Here is a 26,467-nt window from a genome sequence, read left to right on the forward strand (position 1 = left end):
GTCCACACCTCCACCCTATCCCCATAATCCAGTAACCCCACCCAACATCATGGCCTGAAGATGAGACAAACAAGCGTCTGTCCGTGGGCATGAGCCGCACTGCGCATGCTCCACATCACATTGCCCGACGAGTGATTGACAGTAGCTTTGGACCAATAGGAAGAGGAGGCGGGACTGCAGGACCGAACGACAGCAGCTGGTCCTCCACCCAATTGGAGTGAATGAGGGGTGTTGCTGCTCAGATCTCCCTCATTGGCTGAGACTGCATCATTTTGAGTTCTTCCCATTAGCCACGTGCGCACGGGTTCCACAACCTCATTTCCTGTCTGAGAGGGGATGACCAACGGGAAGATTGGGAGGACGGGATGGATTCTGGTCCTTCAGCCAATCAGACTGCGGGCTGTGTGAATGAAACTGGAGCTTCACACAGAGTGAAACATGTTCCTGTGTCAAACCGCTTCAATGGACAAAAATGTCTTATTTCGACTTCAATGGACTTTTTTAGAATCCATTGATCCTTCTACAGAACTGTTACAAGGAACAACAAACATTAACTCTGTTTCTCTCATCACAGATGTGGCACAATGGTTAGCACTGCTGCCTCACAGCTCCAGTGACCAGGGTTCAATTCCGGCCTTGGATGACTGTTTGCACATTCTTCCCGTGTCTGTGTGGTTCTCTCTGGGTGCTCCAGTTTTCTCTCACGAGAATGTGTAGGCTTGGTGGATTGGCTATGCTAAATTGCTCCTTAGTGTCCAAAGGTGAAGTGCGGTTATGGGGAGAGGGTGGGGGAAGTGCACCTGGGTGGGACTTTGTAGGGTTGGTGCAAACGCAATGGACCGAATGGCCTCCTTCTGCACTTTAGGGATTCGATGATACTACCAGACCTGTTGAGTTAATCTCGCATTTTCTGTTTTACTATATATGACACACCTTTTTAATCCACTGCTTATATTTATTGAACCACTATACCATCAACTACCAGGAGCAGTGTGTTGATGTTTCAGCAATTTCAGCCTTGAGTGACTGGGTAAAGTTTGCACATTTTCCCTGTGTCTGTGTGCGTTCCCTCCGGGTGCTCCAGTTTCTCCCACCGTCCAAAGAGTTAAGGTCGATTGGCCCCTTAGTGTCCAAATAAAGGTTAGGTGAGTTACTAGGATGGGCTTAAGTAGGGTACTCTTTCTGAGGGCCGGTGCAGGCTAAATGGGCCAAATGGCCTCTTTCTGCACTGTACATTCTATGATTCTATTGGATTTTCTCTCCCACAGTCTTGGCCCGGTGGGTCTGTTTGGTGGTATTTCCCTGGTACTGTCCATGTGTTTGGATGTTTGGGTATTTTAGGGAGCAGGTAGAACTTCCTTGGTTCTACCTGTTTTCTTTGGTTAATGTGTCTGGAGTCTTTGAGTTCTTCCAGTCCGTCTCCAATTCTCCTTCCTGTCCCGGGTATATGGGTCTAGGTAGTTTGGTGTTGTGATTCGTGTTGTTTAGTTGTCTGTCTGTCTCCAGCAGGTATTGTTGTCTCTCGATAATGACTGTGCTGCTCCCGTAGTCTTATGAAGATTCTGTTTGTCTCTTGTATTTCACTGTGACAGGGCAGAGACCTGATTGAAGGAATCAAACATGGAAGTTCTGGGAAAGATGGGCAAGGATTTGGGAGGGACAACATGTTCAAAGAGTTTGGGAGGAGAGGAAGGTTGAAGATGGGGCAGTAATTTGTAAGGATGGCAGGGTCAAGGGTTTGTTTTATTGAGGGGGTGATGATGGCAGATTTGAAGGACAGAGGGACAGTACCTGAAGAGAGAGAAATGTTGACAATATCCATGGACACAGGGTAGTTGGCTGATCAGTAGCTCAGTGGGTGGAGCAGGAGCTGGGTCTCATGGACAAGATGAGCTCTGAGAGGGCATGAGGGGAGATGGGAGAGAAACTAGAGAAAGATGTGGGTTCAGGGCTCGGGAAAGGATGAAATTTAGAGACAGTTTGGTCCGGTGGGCTCGTGAAAGGGAGGGAAGCAGCAGAGGCAGCTGATCGGATTTACTCAATCTCAGTCACAAAGAAGCTCCTCACACTTCTTGTTGGAGGTGAGGATGGAAGAGACGGGAGAGCGAGATTACTTCAAAAGGAACTAACTTGGGTCAGAGTAATTAAAAAGTTTCAGCACACTGCGTATGTCATCAAATCTAATTTATTTGACTTTTAGCCAGAATATTAGCCCCTGTAAATGGGCTGGATTTTGTTATCAGCAGAAATAGACCCAAATGAATATGGTTCAGTCCTGAATGTGAGGAACAGCAAAATCCAATCACTGTCGTTATTTGTGGCCTCGTTGGTGTTTCAGCAGGAGGGATGAAGTGGCGAATCCCTTCCTACACTTGGAACAGGTGAACGGTCTCTCCCCAGTGTGAACTCGCTGGTGCTTCTGCAAGGCGGATGACTGAGTGAATCCCTTCCCACACCAGGAGCAGGCGAATGGCCTCTCCCCAGTGTGAATTCGCTGATGTGCAGTGAGGTGAGACGATTGTCTGAACCCAGTCCCACAACGAGAGCACCTAAACGGTCTCTTGTCAGTGTGAACACGTTGATGGCGCATCAGTTCCCCAGAACATTTATAACAATTCCCGCAGTCTGGACAATGAAATGGTCTCTCATCAGTGTGAATTTGCTGGTGATTCAGAAGTTCGGATGACTGAATGAATCTCTTCCCACACTCGGAGCAAACAAATGGCCTCTCCCCAGTGTGAGTTCGCTGATGTACAGTGAGATGAGATGATCGTCTGAACCCAGTCCCGCAGTGAGAGCACCTAAACGGTCTCTCGTCAGTGTGAACACGTTGATGTTGTAACAATTCCCCAAAACGTTTATAGCACTTCTCGCAGTCTGGACATTGAAACGGTCTCTCTCCAGTGTGAATTCGCTGATGCTTCTGCAGGTCGGATGACTGAGTGAATCTCTTCCCACACTTGGTGCAGACGAATGGCCTCTCCACTGTGTGAGTTCGCTGATGTACAGTGAGGTTAGATGATCGTCTGAACCCAGTCCCACACTGAGAGCACCTGAATGGTCTCTCGTCAGTGTGAACACGTTGATGGCACATCAGATCCCCAGATCTTTTATAGCACCTCCCGCAGTCTGGACATTGAAACGGTTTCTCATCAGTGTGAACTAGCTGGTGACTCAGCAAGTGGGCTGAAATAGTAAATCCTTTCCCACATGTGGAGCAGGTGAATGGTCTCTCCCTGGAGTGAAGTCGCTGGTGTGTGGACAGAGCGGATGGCTGAGTGAATCCCTTCCCACACTTGGAGCAGATGAATGGTCTCTCCCCAGTGTGACTGCGTCGATGAGTTTCCAGCTTGGATGGATAAGTGAATCCTTTCCCACAGTCCGCACATTTCCACGGTTTCTCCTCAGTGTGACTGCATTTGTGTCTTGTGAGGCCTGATGATTGACTGAATCCTCGTCCACACACACAACATGTGTATGGTTTCTCCCCACTGTGAACGATGCTTTTTCCTTCCATCTTCAAAATCTCATGATATTCAGGATATGATAAATTGAGGACTCTGTCAGACCCTGATGTGATGCTTGGTTTGTGTTTCCGGATCTTGAAGTCTCACCTTCGAACACCCTGTGAAACTGATTGAAAACAGAAAATAGGGAGTGAGAGAGAACCCACAGGAACACAAAGGCAGGTTGTGAAATTGAGCTGAATGAATCTGGTCATTTGTGGGGCCGGCACTGGGAAAAAGTGACCATGAAAACTGCTGGATTGTTGTAAAAACCCAACTGGCCTCTTTGGGAGGAGAGAGGAAGAGGTGAAGAGGGATTTAGTATATTTACAAGACATATTAAGAGAGTAGTTGGCAAAGCAAATTCGACCTTGAGCTTCATAACTGACACAGAAACTATGCTTCCGGTGGCAGTGATTGGCACTGCTGCCTCACAGTGCCAAGGGCTCGGGTTCAATTCTGGCCTTGATGACTGTCTGTGTGGAGTTTGCACTTTCTCCCCGTGTCTGCGTGCGTTTCCACCCGGTGCTCAGGATTCCTCCAACAGACAAAAAAATAATGATAATAATAATCGCTTATTGTCACAAGTAGGCTTCAATGAAGTTACTGTGAAAAGCCCCTAGTCGCCACATTCCGGCGCCTGTTCGGGGAGGCCGGTACGGGACTTGAACCCGCGCTGCTGGTCTTGTTCTGCATTACAAGCCAGCTGTCTTAGCCCACTGTGCTATACCAGCCCCAAAGCCCCTAATCGCCACATTCCGGCGCCTGTTTGGGGAGGCTGATAGGGGAGCAAGTTAGATGGATTGGCCTTGATAAATTGCCCCTTAGTGTCCAGGGATGTGCAGGTTTGGTGGGGCTATGGGGTTACAGGGACAGGGTAGCGGTGTGGGCCTAGGCAGGGTGCCCTTTCAGTGAATCAGTGCACACTTGATGGGCCGAATGGCCTCCTTCTGCACTGCAGAAATTCTATGGTTCTAATTCTATTCTATGAATCTTTATAAAGCTCTGGTCACCACTCTTCAGGGAGGATGTGAAGGTTCTTGGAGAAGGTGCAGAGGGGATTTACCAGAATGGTTCCAGCAAAGGAGGTTGAAGGGAGATTTGATTCAGGGACACAAGATTATGCCAGGTTTCGATCGGGTGGACAAAGAAACTCTGTTTCCATTCACTGATCATACAAGCAGTCGGGACACAGATTCAAAATTTTGGGGAAAACCTGGATTGAACGATATAAGATGCTGAGGGGTCTTGACAGGGTGGATGTGGAGAGGATGTTTCCTCTTGTGGGAGAATCTGGAACAAGGGGGTCACTGTTGGAAAGTGAGGGATCACCCATTTCAGATGGGGATGAGGATTTTTTTTTCGCTCGAGGGTTGTAAAAGAGGGGGTGGCACAGTGTTAAGCGCTGCTGCCTCACAGCACCAGGGACCCAGGTTCACGCCTGACCCTGGATGACTGTGTGGAGTTTGCACATTCCCCCCTTGTCTGTGTGGGTTTCTTCTGGGTGCTCCGGTTTCCTCACACAGTTCAAAGATTTGCAGGTTAGGTGCTAAATTGCCTCTTCACCTCCAAGGATGTGCACGTTGGGTGGGATGTGAGGATGGGGCAGGGTGGGATGGGGGGGGGGGTGGTTCGGAGGGTTGGTGCTGACTTGGGCTCCTTCTGCACTGTGGGGATTCTATGACTTAGAACTTGTGTCCTTAAAACGCAGTGGAAGTCGAGTCCTTGAATATTTTTAAGGCAGAGATGGATAGATTCCCGATAAGCAAGGGGGTGAAAGGTTATCGGGGTCGGCAGGAATATGGAGTTGAGGTTAAAATTATTGTATGATGGAGCAGGCTCGAGGAGCCGACTCCTAGTTTGTGTGTAAGGAGCAGGCTCGAGGGGCCGACTCCTAGTTTGTGTGTAAGGAGCAGGCTCGAGGGGCCGACTCCTAGTTTGTGTGTAAGGAGCAGGCTCGAGGGGCCAGCTCCTAGTTTGTGTGTAAGGAGCAGGCTCGAGGGGCCGAGTGGCCTGCTCCTAGTTTGTGTGGAAGCATGCAGGTACAGCATGCGGTAAAGAAGGCAAGTGGTTTTTTGGTCTTCATAGCAAGAGGATTTGAGTCGAGGAGCAGGTATGTCATGCTGCAATTATACAGGGCCTTGGTGAGGCCACACCTGGAATTTTGTGTGCAGTATCAGTCTTCTTATCTGAGGAAAGATGATCTCGCTCAAGAGAAAGAGCAGCAAAGTTTTGCCAGGCTGATTCCTGGGATGGTGGGACTGACGTATGAGAGATTGAATCAGTCAGGATTGTATTCGCTGGAGTTCAGAAGAATGAGGAGGATCTCATAGAAACCTATAGAATGTGGGCTGCACGATGGCGTAGTGGTTAGCACTGTTGCCTCACGTCACCAAGGACCTAGGTTCGATCCCGGCCCTGGGTCACTGTCCGTGTAGAGTTTGCGCATTCTCCCTGTGTCTGTGTGGGTCCCACCCCCACAACACAAAGATGTGCAGGGTAGGTAGATTGGCCATGCTAAAATTACCCCTTAATTGGGAAAATAAATAATTGGGCACTCTAAATCTATATTAAAAAAAACCTATAACATTCTAACAGGGCAAGACAGATTAGATTCGGGAAGGATGTTCCCGATGGTGGGTGTGTCCAGAACCCGGGGTCACAATCTGAGGATACGGGATCGCATGGGCAGCACAAGTGGCTAGCACTGTGGCTTCACAGCGCCAGGGTCCCAGGTTCGATTCCCTGCTGAGTTACTGTCTGTGCGGAGTCTGCACGTTCTGGCCGTATCTACGTGGGTTTCCTCCGGATGCTCCGCCTTCCTCCCACAGTCTAAAGATATCCAAAGATGTGCAGGTTAGGTGGATTGGCCACGCTAAATTGTCCTTAGTGTCCAAAAAGGTTAGGAGGGATTATTGGGTTACGGGGATTGGGTGGAAGTGAGGATTTAAGTGGGTCGGTGCAGACTCGATGGGCGAATGGCCTCCTTCTGCACTGTATGTTCTATGATAGACCATTTAGGACAGAGGTGAGGAGCAATGTCTTCACCCAGAGAGTGGTGAGCCTGTGGAATTCATCACCACAGGAAGAATTGAGACCAAAACATTTCATGTTTTCAAGATGCAGTTAGATACAGCACTGAGGGTGAAGGGGATCAAAGGATATGGGGGGAAAGCGGGATTAGGCTATTGAGCCTAATCAGCTCTGATCGTAATGGATGGTGGAGCAGGTTCGAAGGGCCAAATGGTCTCCTCCTGCTCCTATTTTCTACGTTGCTCCGTATCTATGCATGTAAATGGTCCAGCAGGTATGAGGAAGAATGTTTTCACACAGCCAGTGGCAATTACCTGAACCTTGCTGCCTATGACGGAGTTTAGAAATAGACACCAATGAATGATTTTTAAAAAAAATTGGATAGAAACCTGAGAGAAATAAAGCTGTTAGGATACAGGGATAAAGCAGGAGAATGAGACTGACTGGATTGTTCCAGATAATAACAGTAATCTTCATTAGTCTCACAAGTATGAATGTTTGAGGTGAGGGACGCCGTCAGTGTCCCTGCTGATTTCACCTGTGGGAAGCGCACCCATCTCCAGCTCCTCAGAAACCGCGTTAAGGAACTGGAGCTGGAGCTGGATGAACTTCGGATCATTCGGGAGGCAGAGGTGGTCATAGAAAGTAGCTTCAGGAATGTAGTTACTCCGAAGAATCAAGACGGTGACGGTGAGAGGGGCTGGGAGGAAGCAGTCAGTGCAGTGATCCTCTGTGGTCATTCCCCTCAGTAACAAGTATGCCGTTTTGGATACTGTTGAGGGGGACGACCTACCAGGGGTAAGCCACGGTGAACGGATCTCCAGCACTGAGTCCGTCCCTGTGGCTCAGAAGGGAAGGAGGGAGAGCAGGAGAGCAATAGTTATTGGGGACTCGATAGTTAGAGGGACAGATAGACGGTTCTGTGGCAGCGAAAGAGACTCACGGATGGTATGTTGCCTCCCGGGTGCCAGGGTCCATGACGCCTCGGACCGTGTTTTCAGAATCCTTAAAGGGGAGGGGGAGCAGTCACAAGTCGTGGTACACATCAGTACCAACGACATAGGTAAGAGAAGGGACGGGGATTTAAACCAGGAACTAAGGGGGCTAGGGAGGAAGCTGAGAGCCAGGACAAACCATGTTGTCATCTCTGGTTTGTTGCCGGTGCCACGTGCTCGTGAGGTGAGGAACAGGGAGAGAGTGCAGATAAACACGTGGCTGCAGGGATGGTGTAGGAGGGAGGGTTTTAGGTACGTGGATAATTGGAAAACATTCTGGGGAAGGTGGGACCTGTACAGACAGGGCGGTTTGCACCTGAACCAGAGGGGCACCAATATCCTGGGAGGGAAATTTGCTACGGCTCTTCGGGGGGGTTTAAACTAATTTGTCAGGGGGCTGGGAAAACGAGCTGTAGTCCAGAAGCCAGTGTTGAGAGTAGTGAGGTACTGAGGAGGGTATCAAGGTCGCAGGAGTGTACCAGCAGACAGAAAGATGGGTTGAGGTGTGTCTGCTTCAATGCAAGGAGCATCCGGAATAAGGTAGGTGAACTTGGAGCATTGGTTGGTACTTGGGACTACGATGTTGTGGCCATTTCGGAGACATGGTTGGAACACGGACAGGAATGGTTGTTGGAAGTTCCGGGGTATAGATGTTTCAGTAAGAGTAGGGAAGGTGATAAAAGAGATGGAGGAGTAGCATTGTTAATCAAGGATAGTTTAACGGCTGCAGAAAGGCAGTTTGAAGGGGATCTGCCTACTGAGGTAATATGGGTTGAAGTTAGAAATAGGAAAGGAGCGGTCACATTGTTGGGAGTTTTCTATAGGCCCCCAAATAGTAATAGAGATGTGGAGGAAGAAATTGCAAAACAGATTATGGATAGGTGTGGAGGTCTCAGGGTAGTTGTCATGGGTGACTTTAACTTTCAAAATATTGATTGGAACCTCTATAAGTCGAACAGTTCGGATGGGGCAGTTTTTGTACAGTGTGGATAGGCCGACAAGAGGGGGGGTCACATTGGATTTGATACTGGGTAATGAACAGGGCCAAGTGTTAGATTTGTTTGTGGGAGAGCACTTTGGAGATAGTGACCACAATTCGGTGTCTTTCATTATTGCAATGGAGAGGGATAGGGCCAGACGATAGGGCAAGGTTTATAATTGGGGGAGGGGTAATTATGATGCGATTAGGCAAGAATTAGGGAGCATAAGATGGGAACAGAAACTGTCAGGGAAAGGCACAAATGAAAAGTGGAGCTTGTTCAAGGAACAAATACTGCGTGTCCTTGATAGGCATGTCCCTGTCAGGCAGGGTGAAAATGGCCGTGTGAGGGAACCATGGTTCACAAAAGAGGTTGAATGTCTTGTCAAGAGGAAAAAGGAAGTATGTCAGGATGAGAAAACAAGGTTTAGTAGGGTCGCTTGAGAGTTATAAGATAGCAAGGAATGAGCTGAAAAAAGGGCTTAAGAGAGCTAGGAGGGGGCATGAGAAGTCCTTGGCGGGTTGGATCAAGGAAAACCCCAAGGCATTTTACTCTTATGTGAGAAATAAAAGAATAACCAGGGTGACGGTAGGGCCTGTCAAGGACAGTAGTGGGAACTTGTGCATGGAGCCAGAAGAGATAGGAGGGGCGTTGAATTAATACTTTTCTTCAGTGTTCACAAAGGAGAGGGACCATGTTTTTGGGGATGAGTGTGTGATACAGGCAGGTAGGCTGGAGGAGGTAGATGTTCTGAGGAAGAATGTATTTGCAATTTTGAAAAACCTGACGGTCGACAAGTCCCCTGGTCCAGATGGGATATATCCAAGGATTCTTTGGGAGGCAAGGGATGAGATTGCAGAGCCTTTGGCTTTGACCTTTGGGTCCTCACTGTCCACGGGGATGGTGCCAGAGAGTGTTGAATGTTGGTCCTCTGTTCAAGAAAGGGAATAGGAATGACCCTGGTAATTGTAGGCCAGTTAGTCTTACTTCGGTGGTCGGTAAGATAATGGAAAAGGTCCTGAAGGATAGGATTTTTAACCATTTGGAAAGATGCAGCTTAATCCGGGATAGTCAACACGGATTCATGAAGGGTAGGTCTTGCCTCACAAATTTGATTGAATTCTTTGAGGAGGTAACGAAGTGTGTAGATGAAGGTAGAGCAGTTGATGTTGTATACATGGATTTTAGTAAGGCGTTGATAAGGTTCCCCATGGTCGGCTCATGAAGAAAGTAAGGAGGTGTCGGATAGAGGGAAATTTGGCCAATTGGATAAGTAACTCGCTATCACATAGAAGACAGAGGGTGGTGGTGGATGGAAAATTTTCAGACTGGAGACCAGTTACCAGCGGTGTACCACAGGGATCAGTGCTGGGTCCTCTGCTATTTGTGATTTTTATCAATGACTTGGAGGAGGGGGCTGAAGGGTGGGTCAGTAAATTTGCTGATGACACCAAGATTGGTGGAGTAGTGGATGAGGTGGAGGGCTGTTGTCGGCTGCAAAGAGACATTAATAGGATGCAGAGCTGGGCCGAAAAATGGCAGATGGAGTTTAACCCTGATAAGTGCGAGGTGATTCATTTTGGTAGAAAAAATTTGAATGCGGATTACAGGGTCAATGGCAGGGTTCTGAGGAATGTGGAGGAACAGAGAGATCTTGGGGTTCATGTCCACAGATCTCTGAACGTTGCCACTCAAATGGATAGAGCAGTAAAGAAGGCTTATAGTGTGTTAACGTTTATTAAAGGGGGCTTGAGTTTAAGAGCCGCGGGGTTATGCTGCAACTATACATGATTGTGTGAGACCACATTTGGAGTATTGTGTGCAGTTCTGGTCACCTCATTATAGGAAGGATGTGGAAGCATTGGAAGGGGTGCAAAGGAGATTTACCAGAATGCTGCCTGGTTTGCAGAATAGGTCTTATGAGGAAAGGTTGAGGGAGCTAGGGCTTTTCTCTTTGGAGTGGAGGAGGCTGAGAGGTGACTTAATGGAGGTTTATAAGATGATCAGGGGGACAGGTAGAGTGGACGTTCAGAGACTATTTCCTCGGGTGGAGGTAGCTGTTACAACGGGTATAACTATAAGATTCAGGGTTGGAGATATAGGAGGATTTCCGAGGTAGGTTCTTTACTCAGAGTGGTTCGGGGGTGGAATGGACTGCCTGCTGTGATAGTGGAGTCGGACACTTTAGGAACTTTCAAGCGGTTATTGGATAGGCACATGGAGCACACCAGAATGACAGGGAGTGGGATAGCTTGATCTTGGTTTTGGACAATGCTCGGCACAACATCGAGGGCTGAAAGGCCTGTTCTGTGCTGTACTGTTCTATGTTCTATTGTTACATTAACACTGCAATGAAGTTCCTGTGAAAAGCCCCATGTCGCCACATTCCGGCACCTTTTGGGTAGACAGAGGGAGAATTCAGAATGTCCAATTCACCTAGCAAGCACATCTTCCGGGACTTGTGGGAGGAAACCGGAGCACCCGGAGGAAACCCACGCAGACACGGGGAGAACGTGCAGACTCCACCCATTCAGTGACCCAAGCCGGGAAAGAAACCGGGTTCCCTGGCGCTGTGAAGCAATGGTGCTACCATGTCGATTAGAGAGCTGGCATGGACCGAATGCTTTTCTCTGTCCCACAATTACAGATTTTTTTGTGCAATCTAGTTTTGTAATTTAACCCAGGGGGGTTCAGATAAATCTGTGCTGCACTCCGAGGCCATTCTATCCTTCCTCAGGTTTGTTGTCCAGAACTGAACACAGTTCTCCAGGTTTGTGAATCTCGGGGCTTTTCTAATCACAGTGAGACCTGAAATCTTCCCTCACAGACAGAACAGACAAACCTTTTACCTTCCACACCCAGATGCTGCTGATATGCAGGTTCTGATGAACCGAGTGACTCTGTCAGATTGCAATGTGACGTTTGGTTTGCGTTTCCCGTCTGTTAAACCTCCAATTCCAGTATCCTGTAAATTTACAGAAACCTCACTGTCAGTTTAGGATAGAAATTCACAACATTCTCTCCTCGCCAACTTTGATTAAATGTATTTCTGGAGGTTTGATCACATGACCTGCCCCCATCCTCCAGCCATTAATCGGTCAACGCATCCATCCTTGTGACACACTGCCTTCCTCGGCCAATTGGGAAGCAAAAGGACTAATTACCTCACAGGACAGTGTTTGGCTGTCAGCCAATCAACCTTTATCCCATTTTCAATCATTTATATCCGCTTAAGAGAAATGTTCAAAAAAATATTTTTTACTATCCTAATCATTTTCCAAAGATCCAAAAATATTTTCCACTGTCCTAATGATTTCCTAAGTATGAATCTCACCGAGACAGAAGGTAAAATTTGAATTCATTGCAAGTCTACTGATGACCATGAAACCATTGTCAATTGTTGTAAAGACACATCTGTTCACTCATGTCCTTCAGTGAAGGAAATAATCTATCCTTACCTGGTCTGGCCAACACGATTCCAAACCACAGCAATGTGGTTGACTGTTTAAATGCCCTCCGAGATGGCCGAGCAAGCCACTCGGTTTGAGGGAAATTAGGGATGGGCAATAAATGTTGACCCAGCCAGTGACTTCCACAAATGATCAAAATAAAATTTGGGGGCAGCACTGTGGGCTATCCCTGATGGCTCACGGTGCTGAGGACCCTCGGTTCGATCCCTGCTCTAGGTCACTGTCCTTGTGGAGTTTGCACATTCTCCCCGTGTTTATGTGGGTTTTGCCCCCACAACCCAAAGATGTGCAGGGTAGGTGGATTGGCCAGACAAAATTGCCCCTTAATTGGAAAAAATGAATTGGATACTCTAAATTTATGAAAAAAAAATCAAAAAAATAAAATTTTGGAGACTCCAGTCAGTGAATCCGGGAGAGTTGGCATCTGGCTCGCAGCGCATGCGCCCTGCGGCACCTTGTCCATTGTAAAGATGGCGGCCGGTAACCCAGGCCTGTTACCGCTCAGCCCTCAGTCTATAGAGAAAGTGCCAAAGCCCCAACATTCACCAGCTCTAAGGACACACCTTAGCTCCCTTTCCAATCTGAAAGCAGCCTGAGCTGGATTTACATTCCCCTTAATTGATCATTGCTGGGTGATAATCCTGTACTTCCTCACCTCACACCACTGTGACAGCACCTTCACTACACAGACTGCAGCAACTGACCAAACATCACCTTCCCAGTTATTCCTGAAGGCACCGCCTTCCCAACCTGGCCCCTTGCCTGAGGTGTGGTGAACCTCAGGTCACATCACCGCCGGTCAGCTCTCTCTCCCGGGACCAGGCCCTGGTTCACAGCCGCCATCTTGGGGAAACAGAGCGCATGCGCTGGCGTCTTGTTGACGCAACAGGACCCCGAAGGCCCTGGGCGGGCCCTGAAGGTTTCTGTTCCCAGCCGGGTCCTAGTGCCCATTGAAGCTGGGCAACTTGAACCAATCATCATATTGAGATCTGAAGGTGTCACTCAATTCATTACGACCTAAAAAGCACAAACTTTCAATGTGTTTGTTCTGTCTGTGGGCAAAGATTTCAAATATCAGTGTGACTGGAAAAGCACCGACACACACACAGCACATGCCCGAGCGAGAAAGTTCCAGTGAACTAACTGTGGAAGGAGATTTAACCAGTTTCACAGCCTGAAAGAACATCACACCATTGACAGCAATGAAAGACTGTACACGTGTTCTGTGTGTGGACGAGGATTCAACTGATCATTGGATTGGATTGGATTGGATTTGTTTATTGTCATGTGTACCGAGATACAATGAAAAGTATTTCTCTGCGAGCAGCTCAACAGATCATTAAGTACATGAAAAGAAATGGGAATAAAAGAAAATACATAATAGGGCAACACAAGGTACACAATGTAACTATGTAAGCAGCGGCATCGGGTGAAGCATACGGAGGTGTAGTGTCAATGAGGTCAGTCCATAAGAGGGTTGTTTAGGAGTCTGGTAACAGCGGGAAGAAGAGGACTTCTGGTGGCGGCTATAAAGGAGTAAGTCACACATTTGCTGGCTCCCACTCGAGTCAGCATTTTGGACCTTTACCCCCAATTTTCTACCGGACTTGAATTGTAAAACTGATGACAGAAGCAATTGTGTACTGAATTCCCACATTGGTGCATGGAGAGAAGGACTAGACGTGCTCGTCAAGGCAGAAACAGAAAGACAGAGAAGGCTTGGGGTCTGAAGGAGCGGACGCTGGGGCATACATCGCGGACATGTTTGAGAAGCTGCTGGGGGATGGGACATTCCCCCGACTCTTGGAGGATTAGCACACTGGGCTAAATCGCTGGCTTTTACAGCAGACCAAGGCAGGCCAGCAGCATGGTTCAATTCCCATACCAGCCTCCCCGAACAGGCGCCGGAATGTGGCGACTAGGGGATTTTCACAGTAACTTCATTTGAAGCCTACTTGTGACAATAAGCAATTTTCATTTTCATTTTCAGGTGGACAGGGCTCACAGAGCGCTCGCGAGGAAGTCATGAATGGGAGACCCCCAGAGGGCAATGGTGGTGAGATACCACAGATGCTTGGATAAGGAGCGCATTCTACAGTGAGCCAAGCAGACACAGAGCTGTAAGTGGGACAACAGTATCCTGCGGATCTATCAGGACCTGAGTGTGGAAGTGGCCAGGAGAGGAGCAGGCTTCAACCAGATCAGGTCGATCCTTTTTAAGAAAAAGGTGAAATTCAAACTGTTGTATCCGGCCTGACTGTGGGTCACGCACGAGGAGCAGCACTTTTATTTTGAGTGGCCCGAGGACGCGCTGGACTTCGCGAAAAGGAAAGGACTGGTGGTGGACCGAGAACTTTTGAACTTTGCTGCAATGTACATGTTTTTTTCAGTTTTTCTGTTCTTCTTTTAAAAAAAAGTTTCTTGTTTCTCGTTTTCTGGAAGCTGTTTGTAATGCATTTTGCATTGATTTGGGACCAGCGGTAGAGCTGAGTGAGTTAAGATTTTCATTTGCACTGTTGGGGATGGAGGTATGCTTGTTTAGATTTTGGTGTTTTTTGTCGGGCAATTGTGTGGGGATTGTATGACGTTGGAGTTTGTTTGTATGAGCAAGGGGAGGGTGGGGAGGGAACAATCGGTGGGAGACTATCCAGCGCCAGGGATGGGGCCACCAAGCGAGCTGGGCGGGTTTGCTCAGGAAAGCGCAGTGGTGGGTGTGCATATGTTCGGTTTATTAAAGGGATTGGGTTACAGAGTGTGGTTACTAGGGGGAGGGAGGGGGTGAATGTTCTGCTGACGAAGGAGGGATTTGGGCTAAGGGACAGAGAGGAGGTTGGGGGTGGAGGCTGTCTGGGGGCGGGCTGGTGGAGGTGCAGAGCATGGGCTGCAGGTGGGCCCAAAAAAGGGGATGGCTGATCGGTGAAAGGGGGAGGCAATGAGCCCCCCAACTAGGTTGATCACCTGGAATGTTCGAGGGTTAAATGGGCCGGTCAAGAGGGCATGTGTGTCGCGCATCTTAGGGGACTGAAGGTGGATGTGGTAATGTTGCAGGAGATGCACCTTAGAGTAACTGATCAGATTAGATTGAGGAAAGGCTGGGTCAGTCAGGTCTTTCACTCGGGACTAGACTCAGAGACTGGAGGGGTCGTGATCCTGATCAATAAGCGGTTGGTGTTTGAGGCGGGTAGAATAGTCTCAGATGTGGGAGGTCGGTACATTATGGTCCGTGGGAAACTGGAGGGGGTGCAGGTGGTATTAGTAAATATGTACGTGCCAAATTGGGATGATGTGAAGTTTATAAAGAGGCCGCTGAGGAAGATACCGGACCTGGACTCGCAAAGTTGGTCATGGGAGGAGACTTCAACACAGTTATTGACCCTGGCTTGGACCGGTCAAGCTTGAAAACGGGCAGGGTGCCAGCAATGGCAAAGGAACTAAAAGGGTTCATGGAGCAGATGGGGGGGGGGGGGGGGATCCATGGAGATTTGGGCAGCCGAGGGTGAAGGAGTTCTCCTTCTACTCACACGTGCACAGAGTGTACTCCCGGATTGATTTCTTTGTTTTTGAGTAGGTGAGTAGGGCCTTATTGACAGGGGTGGTGGACACAGGGTACTCGGTGATCACAATCTCAGGCCATGCTCCACACTGGGTTGACCTGCAGGTTAGTAAAGACAGTAACCAGCGCCCGCACTGGAGGTTGGATGTGGGACTTTTGGCCGACGAAGGGGTGTGCGAGCGGCTGAGGAAATGTATTCAGAATTACCTGCAGGTCAATGACACAGGGGGAATTTAAGCAGCAATGGTCTAGGAAGCAATGAAGGCAGTGGTCAGAGGGGAGCTGATCTCGTTACGGGCCCAGAGGGAGAAGGTGGACAGGGCAGAGATGGGCCGACTGGTAAAGGAGATACTACAGATTGATAGGAGGTATGCGGAGACCCCAGAGGCAGGGCTTTTAAGGGAATGGCGGAGGCTACATCGGAGTTCGGCTTGTTAACCACAGGGAGGGCGGTGGAGCAGCTGAGAAAGGGGAGGGGGGCGATCTGTGGGTATGGAGAGAAGGCCAGCAGAATGCGTGCACAGCAGCTTAGAAAGAGGGAGGCAGCCAGGGAGATAGGGAAAGTAAATGACGGAGATGGGAACCTGGTTGGAGATTCAGCAGGGGTGAATAAGGCATTTAGGGATTTCTACAGTAGGCTGTATAGATCGGAACCCCCAGCTGGGACGGAGGGGATGAGGCACTTCTTGGAGGGACTGAATTTCCCAAAGGTGGACGGGGAGCTGGTAGAAAGGCTGGGGGCCCCAATTGGGTTGGAAGAGATAGCGGAGGGCCTGAAGGCCCTGCGGTCGGGTAAAGCCCTGGGGCCGGACGGGTACCCAGTGGAGGTTTATAAAAGATTCTCTGGGATATTGGGGCCGGTGCTGTTGAGGATGTTCAATGAGGCAATGGAAAGAGGGGTGCTGCCCCCGACGATGTCACAGGCCACGATTTCGCTGATCCTTAAGCGGGACAAGAACCCGGAGCTGTGTGGATCCTACAGGCCGATCTCCCTGTTGAATGTGGATGCCAAATTTCTGGCCAAAATTTTGTCATCCAGGATTGAGGATTGAGTTCCTGATGTTATTGGGGAGGACCAGATGGAGTTTTTTAAGGGTAGGCAGTTGGTGGCCAATGTAAGAAGGTTGTTAAACGTGATCATGATTCCCCCGGAAGGTAGGGAGTTGGAGGTAGTGATCGCAATGGATGCAGAAAAGGCCTTTGATCGGGTAGAATGGGATTATCTGTGGGGGGTACTGGGACGGTTCGGATTTGGGCGGGGTTTGATTGACTGGGTCAGGTTGCTGTATCAGGCTCTTGTGGCAAGTGGGCCGATGAATAGGACAACATCGGACTATTTTAGACTGCACAGAGGGGCGAGACAGAGATGTCCCCTTTCCCCACTGTTGTTTGCGCTGGCTATAAAGCCACTGGCGATTGCTCTGAGAGCCTCAAGGGGCTGGAAGGGGCTGGTCCGGGGAGTGGGGGGGGGGGGGGGGGGAGCACAGAGTCGCGCTCTATGCAGACGCTCTGCTTCTGTATGTATCGGACCCAATGGAGGGGATGGAAGAAATTATGAGGATTCATGGGGAATTTGGCCAGTTTTCGGGGTATAAGCTAAATATGGGTAAAAGTGAGGTGTTTGTGGTCCAGACGAGGGGACAGGAAAGGCGATTGGGGGAGCTGCAGTTTAGATTAGTAGGGGGAAGCTTTAGGTCCATAACCATTGAAGTGGCGTGGGAATGGGACCGGCTGCATAAATTAAATTTGGCCCGGCGAGTAGACCAAATGAAGGATGATTTCCGAAGGTGGGATGCACTTCCGTTGTCACTGGCTGGGAGGGTGCAGATGGTGAAGATGACGGTCCTCCCAAGATTCGTGTTCATGTTTCCATGTCTCCCCATCTTTATTCCGTGGTCCTTTTTTAAACGGGTCAACAAAGTGATGTTTGGGCGGACAAGACCCCGCGAGTAAGGAAGGTAATGCTTGAGTGGAGCCGGGGAGAGGGCGGGCTGGCGCTGCCAAATTTTAGTAACTATTACTGGGCGGTGAATATAGCCATGCTCAGGAAGTGGGTGGTGGGGAGGGATCGGCATGGGAGCGAATGGAGATGGCTTCATGCAAGGGCACCAGTCTGGGGGCATTGGTAACTGCGCCTCTGTCATTCCCGTCGGCACGATACTCCACTAGCCCCGTGGTGGTGGCGGCCCTGAGAGTCCGAGGGCAATGGAGGAGACATGTGGGAGCAGAGGGAGCATCAGTCTGGTCCCCAATCTGTAATAATCACCGGTTTTCCCTGGGATGTATGGATGGGGGGTTCCGGATATGGAGGAGAGCAGGGATTGAGAGGATGGGGGATATGTTTATAGAGGGGAGCTTTCCGAGTATGAGGGCACTGGAGGAGAAGTTTGGGTTGGCAAGGGGATACGAATTCAGGTATCTGCAGGTGCGGGACTTCCTACGTAAAGAGGTGTCAACCTTCCTGCTCCTACCGCTAAGGGGAATTCAGGACAGGGTAGTTTCCAGAGGATGGGTAGGTGAAGGGAGCGTTTCTGACATTTACAAGGAACTTATGGGGTCAGAGGAGATGCAGACCGAGGAGCTGAAGCGCAAGTGGGAGAAGGAGCTGGGAGGAAAGATACAGGATGGTCTATGGGCAGACACGTTGAGTAGAGTCAACGCGTCCACAACATGTGTCAGGCTCAGCCTGATACAATTCAAGTTCGTTCAGTCGGGCTTACATGACAGTGGCCCGGATGAGCAGATTCTTTGGGGTGGGAGACAGGTGCGCAAAATGTGCGGGAGGACCAGCGAACCATGTCCACATGTTCTGGACATGTCTGAAGCTGAGGGTATTTTGGCAGGGGTTTGCAGATGTCATGTCCACGGTGTTAAAAACAAGGGTGGCATTGAGTCCAGAGGTGGCGATTTTCGGAATGTCAGAAGACCCAGGAATCCAGGAGGAGAAAGAGGCAGACGTTTTGGCCTTTGCTTCCCTGGTTGCCCGGAGACGGATATTATTAGCTTGGAGGGACTCAAAGCCCCCGGAGTCAGAGACCTGGCTATCGGACATGGCTAGCTTTCTCTGTTTGGAGAAAATCAAGTTCGCCTTGAGAGGGTCAATGTTAGGGTTCACCCGGAGGTGGCAACCGTTCTTCGACTTCTTCATGGAAAATTGATCATCAGCAGAAGGTGCGGGGGGGGGGGGGCGGTTAGTTTAGCTTAAAGTAGGGGGTTATTAAAGGTGGGACCTGTAAGGGCGGGTGACGGCTTTTGCACTATGTATATAGTTTCATGTACATTGTTTATTTTGTTGTTACAACACCAGAAAATACCTCAATAAAATGTTTATTTTTTAAAAACAGCGGGAAGGAGCTGTTTTTGAGTCTCTCCGTGCGTGTTCTCAGCCTTCTGTATCTCCTGCCCGATGGAAGATGTTGGAAGAGTGAGTAAGCCGGGTGGGAGGGGTCTTTGATTATGCTGCCCACTTTCCCCAGGCCATGAGAGGTGTAGATGGAATCAATGGATGGGAGGCAGGTTTGTGTGATGGACTGAGCTATGTTCACGACTCTCTGAAGTTTCTTGCGATCTTGGGCCGAGCAGTCGCCATACCAGGCTGTGATGCAGCCTGATAGGATGCTTTCTATGGTGCATCTGCCAAGGTTGGCAAGACTAAATGTGGACATGCTGAATTTCCTTAGTTTCCTGAGGAATTTTAGGCGCTGTTGTGCTTTCTTGGTGGCAGCGTCAACATGGGTGGACCAGGACAGATTTTTTGAGATGTGCACCCATAGGAATTTGAAACTGCTAACCATCTTAACCTCGGCCCCGTTGATGCTGACAGGGGTGTGTGTACAGTACTTTGCTTCCTACAGTCAATGACCAGCTCGCTAGTTTTGCTGGCATTGAGGGATAGACTGTTGGTTTTGGAGCTTTGATATGAGCTTGGCTGGGATTATGGCGTTGAAGGCGGATATGTAGTAAATAAATAGGAGTCTGATGTCGGAGTCCTTGCTGTCGAGATGCTCTAGGGATGAGTGTAGGGCCAGAGAAATGGCATCTGCTGTGGACCGGTTGTGGCGGTATGCGAATTGCAGTGGATCAAGGCGTTCTGGGAGTATGGAGGTGATGCGCTTCATGACCAACCTATCGAAGTACTTCATTATCACTGAAGTCAGGGCCACCGGACGGTAGTCATTGAGGCACGCTGCCTGGTTCTTCTTTGGCACCGGTGTATGATGGTGGTCTTCTTGAAGCCAATCTGGACAGACACAAGGACACTGGCACCATGGAGAAACCATGGAAATGTGGGGATTGTGGAAAGAGATTCAGATCCCTGTCTGTGCTGGAAATTCATCAGTGGAGTCACACCGGGGGAGGCCATTCATCTGCTCAGAATGTGGTCAAGGATTCACTCAGCTGTCCAACTTACAGAAACAGCACAGAACTCACACCAGCGAGAAACTGTTCATCTCTCTTTGTGGGAAGGGATTGTCAACTAACTGACCTCAGTTCAAACCGACTTCTTCACTCTGACTTGAGGCGGTTTAAATGCTCCAGCTGGGAAAAGAGCTTTAAAAGTAACAAGCTTTTGCTGACTCACCAGCGAATTCACAGTGGGGAGAGGCTATTCACCTGCTCCGTGTGCGGGAAGTGATTCACTCATCCAGCCTACTGAAACACCACCGAATTCACACCGGGGAGAGACCATTCACCTGCTCCGTGTGAGGGAAGTGATTCACTCATTCAGCCTATTGAAACACCACCGAATTCACACCGGGGAGAGACCATTCACCTGCTCCGTGTCTGGGAAGGGATTCACTCAATCATTCAGCCTGCTGAAACACCAGATTACACCGGGAAGAGACCATTCACTGCTCTGTGTGTGGGGAGAGATTCACTCAGTCATCCACCCTGCTGAATCACCAGTGGGTTCACACTGGGGAGAGACCATTCATTTGCTTCATGTGTGAGAAGCGATTCACTCAGTTATCCCAGTTTCAGAGGCGGTGTATGGGGGAGATGATGGCGTAGTGGTCTTGTCGCTGGACTAATGATCCAGATACCCAGGATAATGACCTGTGGACCTGGGTTCAAAGATGATTGGGCCTAGGACACTACCCTGAGGAACTCCTGCAGTGATGTCCTGGAGCTGAGATGATTGACCTCCAAACACCACGACCATTTTCCTTTGTGCCAGATATGACTCCAGTAAGTGGAGCGTTTTTCCCCTGATTCCCATTGACTCCAGTTTACCTAGGGCTCCTTGATGCCATACTCTATCAAATACTGCCTTGATGTCAAGGGCAGTTATTCTCACCTCTCGCATTCAGCTCTTGTGTCCATGTTTGAACCAAGATTGTAATGAGTTTAGGAGCAGATTGACCCTGGCGGAACCCAAACCGAGCATCCAAGAGAAGGGTATTGCTGAGTAAGTGCCACTTGATCGCACTACTGATGACTCCTTCCATCACTTTGCTGATCATGGAGAGTAGATTGACAGTGTGATAATTGGCTGGATTGCATTTGTCATGTTGTGTACAGGACACACCTGGGCAATTTTCGACAGTGTAGATGCTAGTGTTCTAGCTGTGCTGGGACAGCTTGGCTAGGGGTGCGGCAAGTTCAGGAGCACAAGTCATCAGTGCTATTGTCCCTATATTGTCAGAGCCCATAGCCTTTTCAGTATCCAGGGCCTTCAGCCGTTTCTTCATATCACGTGGAGTGAATTTATCGGCTGAAGACTGACATCTGTGATGCTGGGGACCTCCGAAGGAGACCGAGATGGATCATCCACTCGGTACTTCTGGCTGATGATTGTTGCAAATGCCTCAGCCTTGCCTTTTGCACATATGTGCTTGGCTCCTCCATCATTGAGGATGGGGATATTTGTGGAGCCTCCTCCTCCAGTGAATTGTTTAATTGTCCACAACCATACGTGACTGGATATGGCAGAACTGCAGAGTTTGGATCTGATGTGTTCGTTATGGAACCGTTTAGCTCTGTCTATTACTTGCTGCTTATGCTGTTTGGCACACAAGAAGTCCTGTGTTGTAGCTTCACCAGGTTGACACCTCATTTTTTGGTATGTCTAATGTTGTTCCTGGCATGTTCTCCTGCACTCTTCATAGAATCAGTGTTGATCCCCTGGCTTGGTGGTAATGGTAGAGTGGTGGCCATGAGGGTGGCAGGTTGTGGTTGAATACAATTCTGCTGCTGCTGATGGCCCACATAGCCTCATAGATGCCCAGTTTTGAGTTTCAAGATCTGTTCGAAGTCTATCCCATTTAGCACAGTGGGGTAATGCCACACAACACGATGGAGATAATATCCTCAATGTGAAGACGGGACTTTGTCACCACAAGGACTGTGCGGTGGTCACTTCTACTGATACTGTCATGGACAGATGCATCTGCAGCAGGCAGATTGGTGAGGATGAGGTCAAGTATGCTCTTCCCTCTTGTTGGTCCCCTCACCGCCTGCTGCAGTCCCAGTCTAGCGGCTATGTCCTTTAGGGCCCGGCCAGCTCGGTCTGTGGTGGTACTACCAAGACACTCTTAGTGATGGACATTGAAGTACCCCTCCCAGAGCATAATCTGCTCCCTTGCCACCCTCAGTGCTTCCTCAAAGTGGTGTTCAACATGGAGGCGTACATCATTCATCAGCGGATGGTGGCCGGTACATTGTAATCAGCGGATGGTGGCCGGTACATTGTAATCAGCGGATGGTGGCCGGTACATTGCCCATATTTAACCTGAAGCCGTGGGACTTCATGTTGTCTTCATGTTCTCAACAAAGTCCATGTTGAAGACCCCCAGGGCATCTCCTTCCTGAATGTATACCACTGTGCCGCTGTCTCTGCTGGATCTGTCCTACCGGTGAGACAGGACATACCCAGGAATGGTAACAGTGCTGTCTGGGACATTGTCTGTAAGGTATGATTCTGTGAGTATGACTATGTCAGGTTGTTGCTTAACTAGTCTGTGAGGCAGCTCTGCCAAGTTAAATATACTGTTAAACTCAAAGTCAAAACGTATCTTGGCAAATATATTCCCAGAGGTTTGGGAAAGTTTTCAGAAAAAAAACAGTAGATGAGCAAAAACAGGGAGGACATATACCATGAGGATAAACTAGGAAGTAATATAGAAATGGACTGCAAGAGTTTCCTTAAATTCTTAAAAATGAAGAAAGGCACTGAAGTGGGTGTCGGTTCCTGAGTGAATGAGACTGCAGAAATAATGATGGGGAGTCAGGAAATGGCTGAGGAGTTAAATAAATACTGTGAGTCAGTCTTCACGGTAGGAGACAGTAATAGCATTCCACAAATACTAAATAATCAAAGGCAAAAGGGAAGGGAATAATCACAATAACTACACCAGAGAAAAAGTATTCGGAAACGAATGGAGCAAAAGTCTGCTATGTTCCTGGCCTGATGGGTTGCATCCCAGGATAGTAAAGGAAGTAGCTGCAGAGATAGTGGATGCCCTGGTCAAATTATTGAAAAGTCCCGAAGGATTGGAAAACTGCTAATGCAACATCTTTATTTAATAAAGGAGGGAGAAAAGAAACAAGTAACGATAGGCCAATAAACTTAACATCTGTCATTGGGAAAATGTTAAGAGTCCATTTTAAAGGATGTAATAGCAGAACATTTTGAAAAGCATAATATAATCAAACAGAGTCAGCATGGCTTCATGAAGGGGAAATCATGTTTGAAACATTTGGTAGAAATTTTTGAGGTGGTAACAAGCAGGATAGATGATGGGGAGCCAGTAGATCTAAAATACTTGGATTTCCAAAAAGTGTTTGATAAGGTACCACACAACCAGCTACATAATAAGATAAGAGCTCATAGTGTTGGGGAACTGACCATGATAATGCATGTTCTCCCCGTGTCTCCGTTGGTTTCGTCCAGGTGCTCCGGTTTCCTCCCACAAGTCCCGAAGACGTGGTTGTTAGGTGAATTGGACATTCTGAATTCTCCCTCAGTGTACCCGAACAGGCATCGGTGTGTGGCGACTAGGGGGTTTTCACAGCAACTTCATTGCAATGTCAATGGAAGCCTACTTGTGACAATAATAATAATTATTATAAAAGACAGAAAATTGGGATAAGGGGGCATTTTCAGAATGGCAACGTAACTAGCGGAGTGCCGCTGGGATCCATACTGGGGCCACAGTTATTTACCATATATATTAATGACTTGGACAAGGGAAGCGAATGCGCTTTTGCAAACTTTGTGGATGACACAAAAATAGGTGGGAAGTCTACACACGGCTATAAACAGGTTAGTTGAGTGGGCAAAAACTTGAGAAATGGAATATAATGTAGGAAACCGAAAATGTATGCACTTTGATGGGAAGAATAAAGGAGCTGAATATTATTTAAAGTGAGAAAGACTACAGAAAACTGCAGCACAGAGGGGCCTGGGGGTCCTCGGGCATTAATCACAAAAGCTAGCGTGCAGGTTCAGCAGGTCATTGGGAAGGTAAATGGAAGGTTGGCCTTTATTTCAAAGGGAATGCAGCATAAAAATAGAGAAGTCCAGCTGGAATTATACAAGGCAATAGTTAGACCACACTTGGAATACTGTGAACAACATTAGTCCCCTTTCCTGAGGAAAGATATGCGGGCATTGGAGACAGTCCAGAGAAGGTTCACTAGGTTAGAACATAGAACATAGAAAAATACAGCACAGAACAGGCCCTTCGGCCCGCGATATTGTGCCGAACCTTTGTCCTAGATTAATCATAGATTATCATAGAATTTACAGTGCAGACGGAGGCCACTCGGCCCATCGTGTCTGCACCGGCTCTTGGAAAGAGCACCCTACCCAAGTTCAACACCTCCACCCTATCGCCATAACCCAGTAACCCACCCAACACTAAGGGCAATTTTGGACACTAAGGGCAATTTATCATGGCCAATCTACCTAACCGGCACATCTTTGGACTGTGGGAGGAAACCGGAGCACCCGGAGGAAACCCACGCACACACTGGGAGGAGGTGCAGACTCCGCACAGACAGTGACCCAAGCCGTAATCGAACCTGGGACCCTGGAGCTGTGAAGCTATTGTGCTATCCACAATGCTTCCGTGCTGCCCTTAAGAACAAATTAATCTACACTATATCATTCCACCATGATCCATGTACCTGTCCAATAGCCGCTTGAAGGTTCCTAATGTTTCCGACTCAACTACTTCCACAGGCAGTGCATTCCATGCCCCCACTACTCTCTGGGTAAAGAACCTACCTCTGACATCCCCCCTATGTCTTCCACCATTCGCCTTAAATTTATGTCCCCTTGTAATGGTTTGTTCCACCCGGGGAAAAAGTCTCTGACTGACTACTCTATCTATTCCCCTGATCATCTTATAAACCTCTATCAAGTCGCCCCTCATCCTTCTCCATTCTAATGAGTAAAGGCCTAGCACCCTCAACCTTTCCTCGTAAGACATACTCTCCATTCCAGGCAACATCCTGGTAAATCTCCTTTGCACCTTTTCCAAAGCTTCCACGTCCTTCCTAAAATGAGGTGACCAGAACTGTACACAGTACTCCAAATTTGGCCTTACCAAAGTTTTGTACAGCTGCATCATCACCGCACGGCTCTTAAATTCAATCCCTCTGTTAATGAATGCTAGCACACCATAGGCCTTCTTGACAGCTCTATCCACTTGAGTGGCAACTTTCAAAGATGTATGAACATAGACCCCAAGATCTCTGCTCCCCTACATTGCCAAGAACCCTACCATTAACCCTGTATTCCGCATTCATATTTGTCCTTCCAAAATGGGCAACCTCACACTTTTCAGGGTTAAACTACATCTGCCATTTCTCAGCCCAGCTCTGCATCCTATCTATGTCAATTTGCAGCCGACAACAGCCCTCCTCACGATGGACAACTCCACCAATCTTCATATCGTCTGCAAATTTACTGACCCACCCTTCAACTCCCTCATCCAAGTCATTAATGAAAATCACAAACAGCAGAGGACCCAGAACTGATCCCTGCGGTACGCCACTGGCAACTGGGATCCAGGCTGAATATTTGCAATCCACCACCACTCTCTGACTTCCAGCGGTTAGCCAGTTCGTTATGCAACTGGCCAAATTTCCCGCTATCCCATGCCTCCTTACTTTCTGCATAAGCCTACCATGGGGAACCTTATCAAATGCCTTACTAAAATCCATGTACACTACATCCACTGCTTTACCTTCATCCACATGCTTGGTCACCTCCTCAAAGAATTCAATAATACTTGTAAGGCAAGACCTACCCCTCACAACTCCGTGCTGACTATCCCTAATCAAGCAGTGTCTTTCCAGATGCTCAGAAATCCTATCCCTCAATACACCTTCCATTACTTTGCCTACCACCGAAGTAAGACTAACTGGCCTGTAATTGCCAGGGTTATCCCTATTCCCGTTTTTGAACAGGGGCACGGCATTCACCACTCTCCAATCCCCTGGTACCACCCCTGTTGACAGTGAGGACGAAAAGATCATTGCCAATGGCTCTGCAATTTAATCTCTTGCTTCCCATAGAATCCTTGGATATATCCCGTCAGGCCCGGGGGACTTGTTTATCCTCAAGTTTTTCAAAATGCCCAACACATCTTCCTTCCTAACAAGTATTTCCTCGAGCTTACCAGTCTGTTTCACACTGTCCTATCCAACAATATGGCCCCTCTCATTTGTAAATACTGAAAAAAAGTACTCGTTCAAGATCTCTCCTATCTCTTCAGACTCAATACACAATCTCCCGCTACTATCCTTGATCGGACCTACCCTCGCTCTAGTCATTCTCATATTTCTCACATATGTGTAAAAGATCTTGTGGTTTTCCTTGATCCTACCCGCCAAAGATTGTTCGTGCCCTCTCTTAGTTCTCCTAATCCCTTTCTTCAGTTCCCTCTTGGCTATCTTGTATCCCTCCAGCGCCCTGTCT

At 48.5% G+C, this 26,467-nt stretch overlaps 1 protein-coding gene across 5 annotated transcripts; it reads right to left on the minus strand.

Moving 5' to 3' along the window:
• Positions 1-2,169: 2,169 nt before the first annotated feature.
• LOC140419572 (uncharacterized) lies at positions 2,170-12,829 on the minus strand. Of its 5 annotated transcripts, none has more exons than XM_072503495.1 (3): positions 12,699-12,829; positions 11,364-11,479; positions 2,170-3,633 (listed from the first exon to the last, which is right to left on the minus strand). In XM_072503495.1, exon 3 carries the CDS (start codon positions 3,515-3,517, stop codon positions 2,312-2,314), a length of 1,206 nt encoding a protein of 401 aa, XP_072359596.1. In that variant the 5' UTR covers positions 3,518-3,633; positions 11,364-11,479; positions 12,699-12,829; the 3' UTR covers positions 2,170-2,311. The 5 variants fall into 5 exon arrangements, with proteins under 5 accessions (XP_072359596.1, XP_072359594.1, XP_072359592.1 ...); XM_072503493.1 differs by having other exon boundaries at positions 2,170-3,625; positions 12,640-12,813; XM_072503491.1 differs by having other exon boundaries at positions 12,640-12,813.
• Positions 12,830-26,467: the final 13,638 nt, after the last annotated feature.

This window comes from Scyliorhinus torazame, chromosome 5 (assembly GCF_047496885.1).
Source record: "Scyliorhinus torazame isolate Kashiwa2021f chromosome 5, sScyTor2.1, whole genome shotgun sequence".
Taxonomy (NCBI): Eukaryota; Metazoa; Chordata; class Chondrichthyes; order Carcharhiniformes; family Scyliorhinidae; genus Scyliorhinus; species Scyliorhinus torazame.

Bases quoted from the DNA above. Each gene is read 5' to 3' on its own strand.
- LOC140419572 (XM_072503495.1), bottom strand. From the start codon at position 3,517: ATGGAAGGAAAAAGCATCGTTCACAGTGGGGAGAAACCATACACATGT.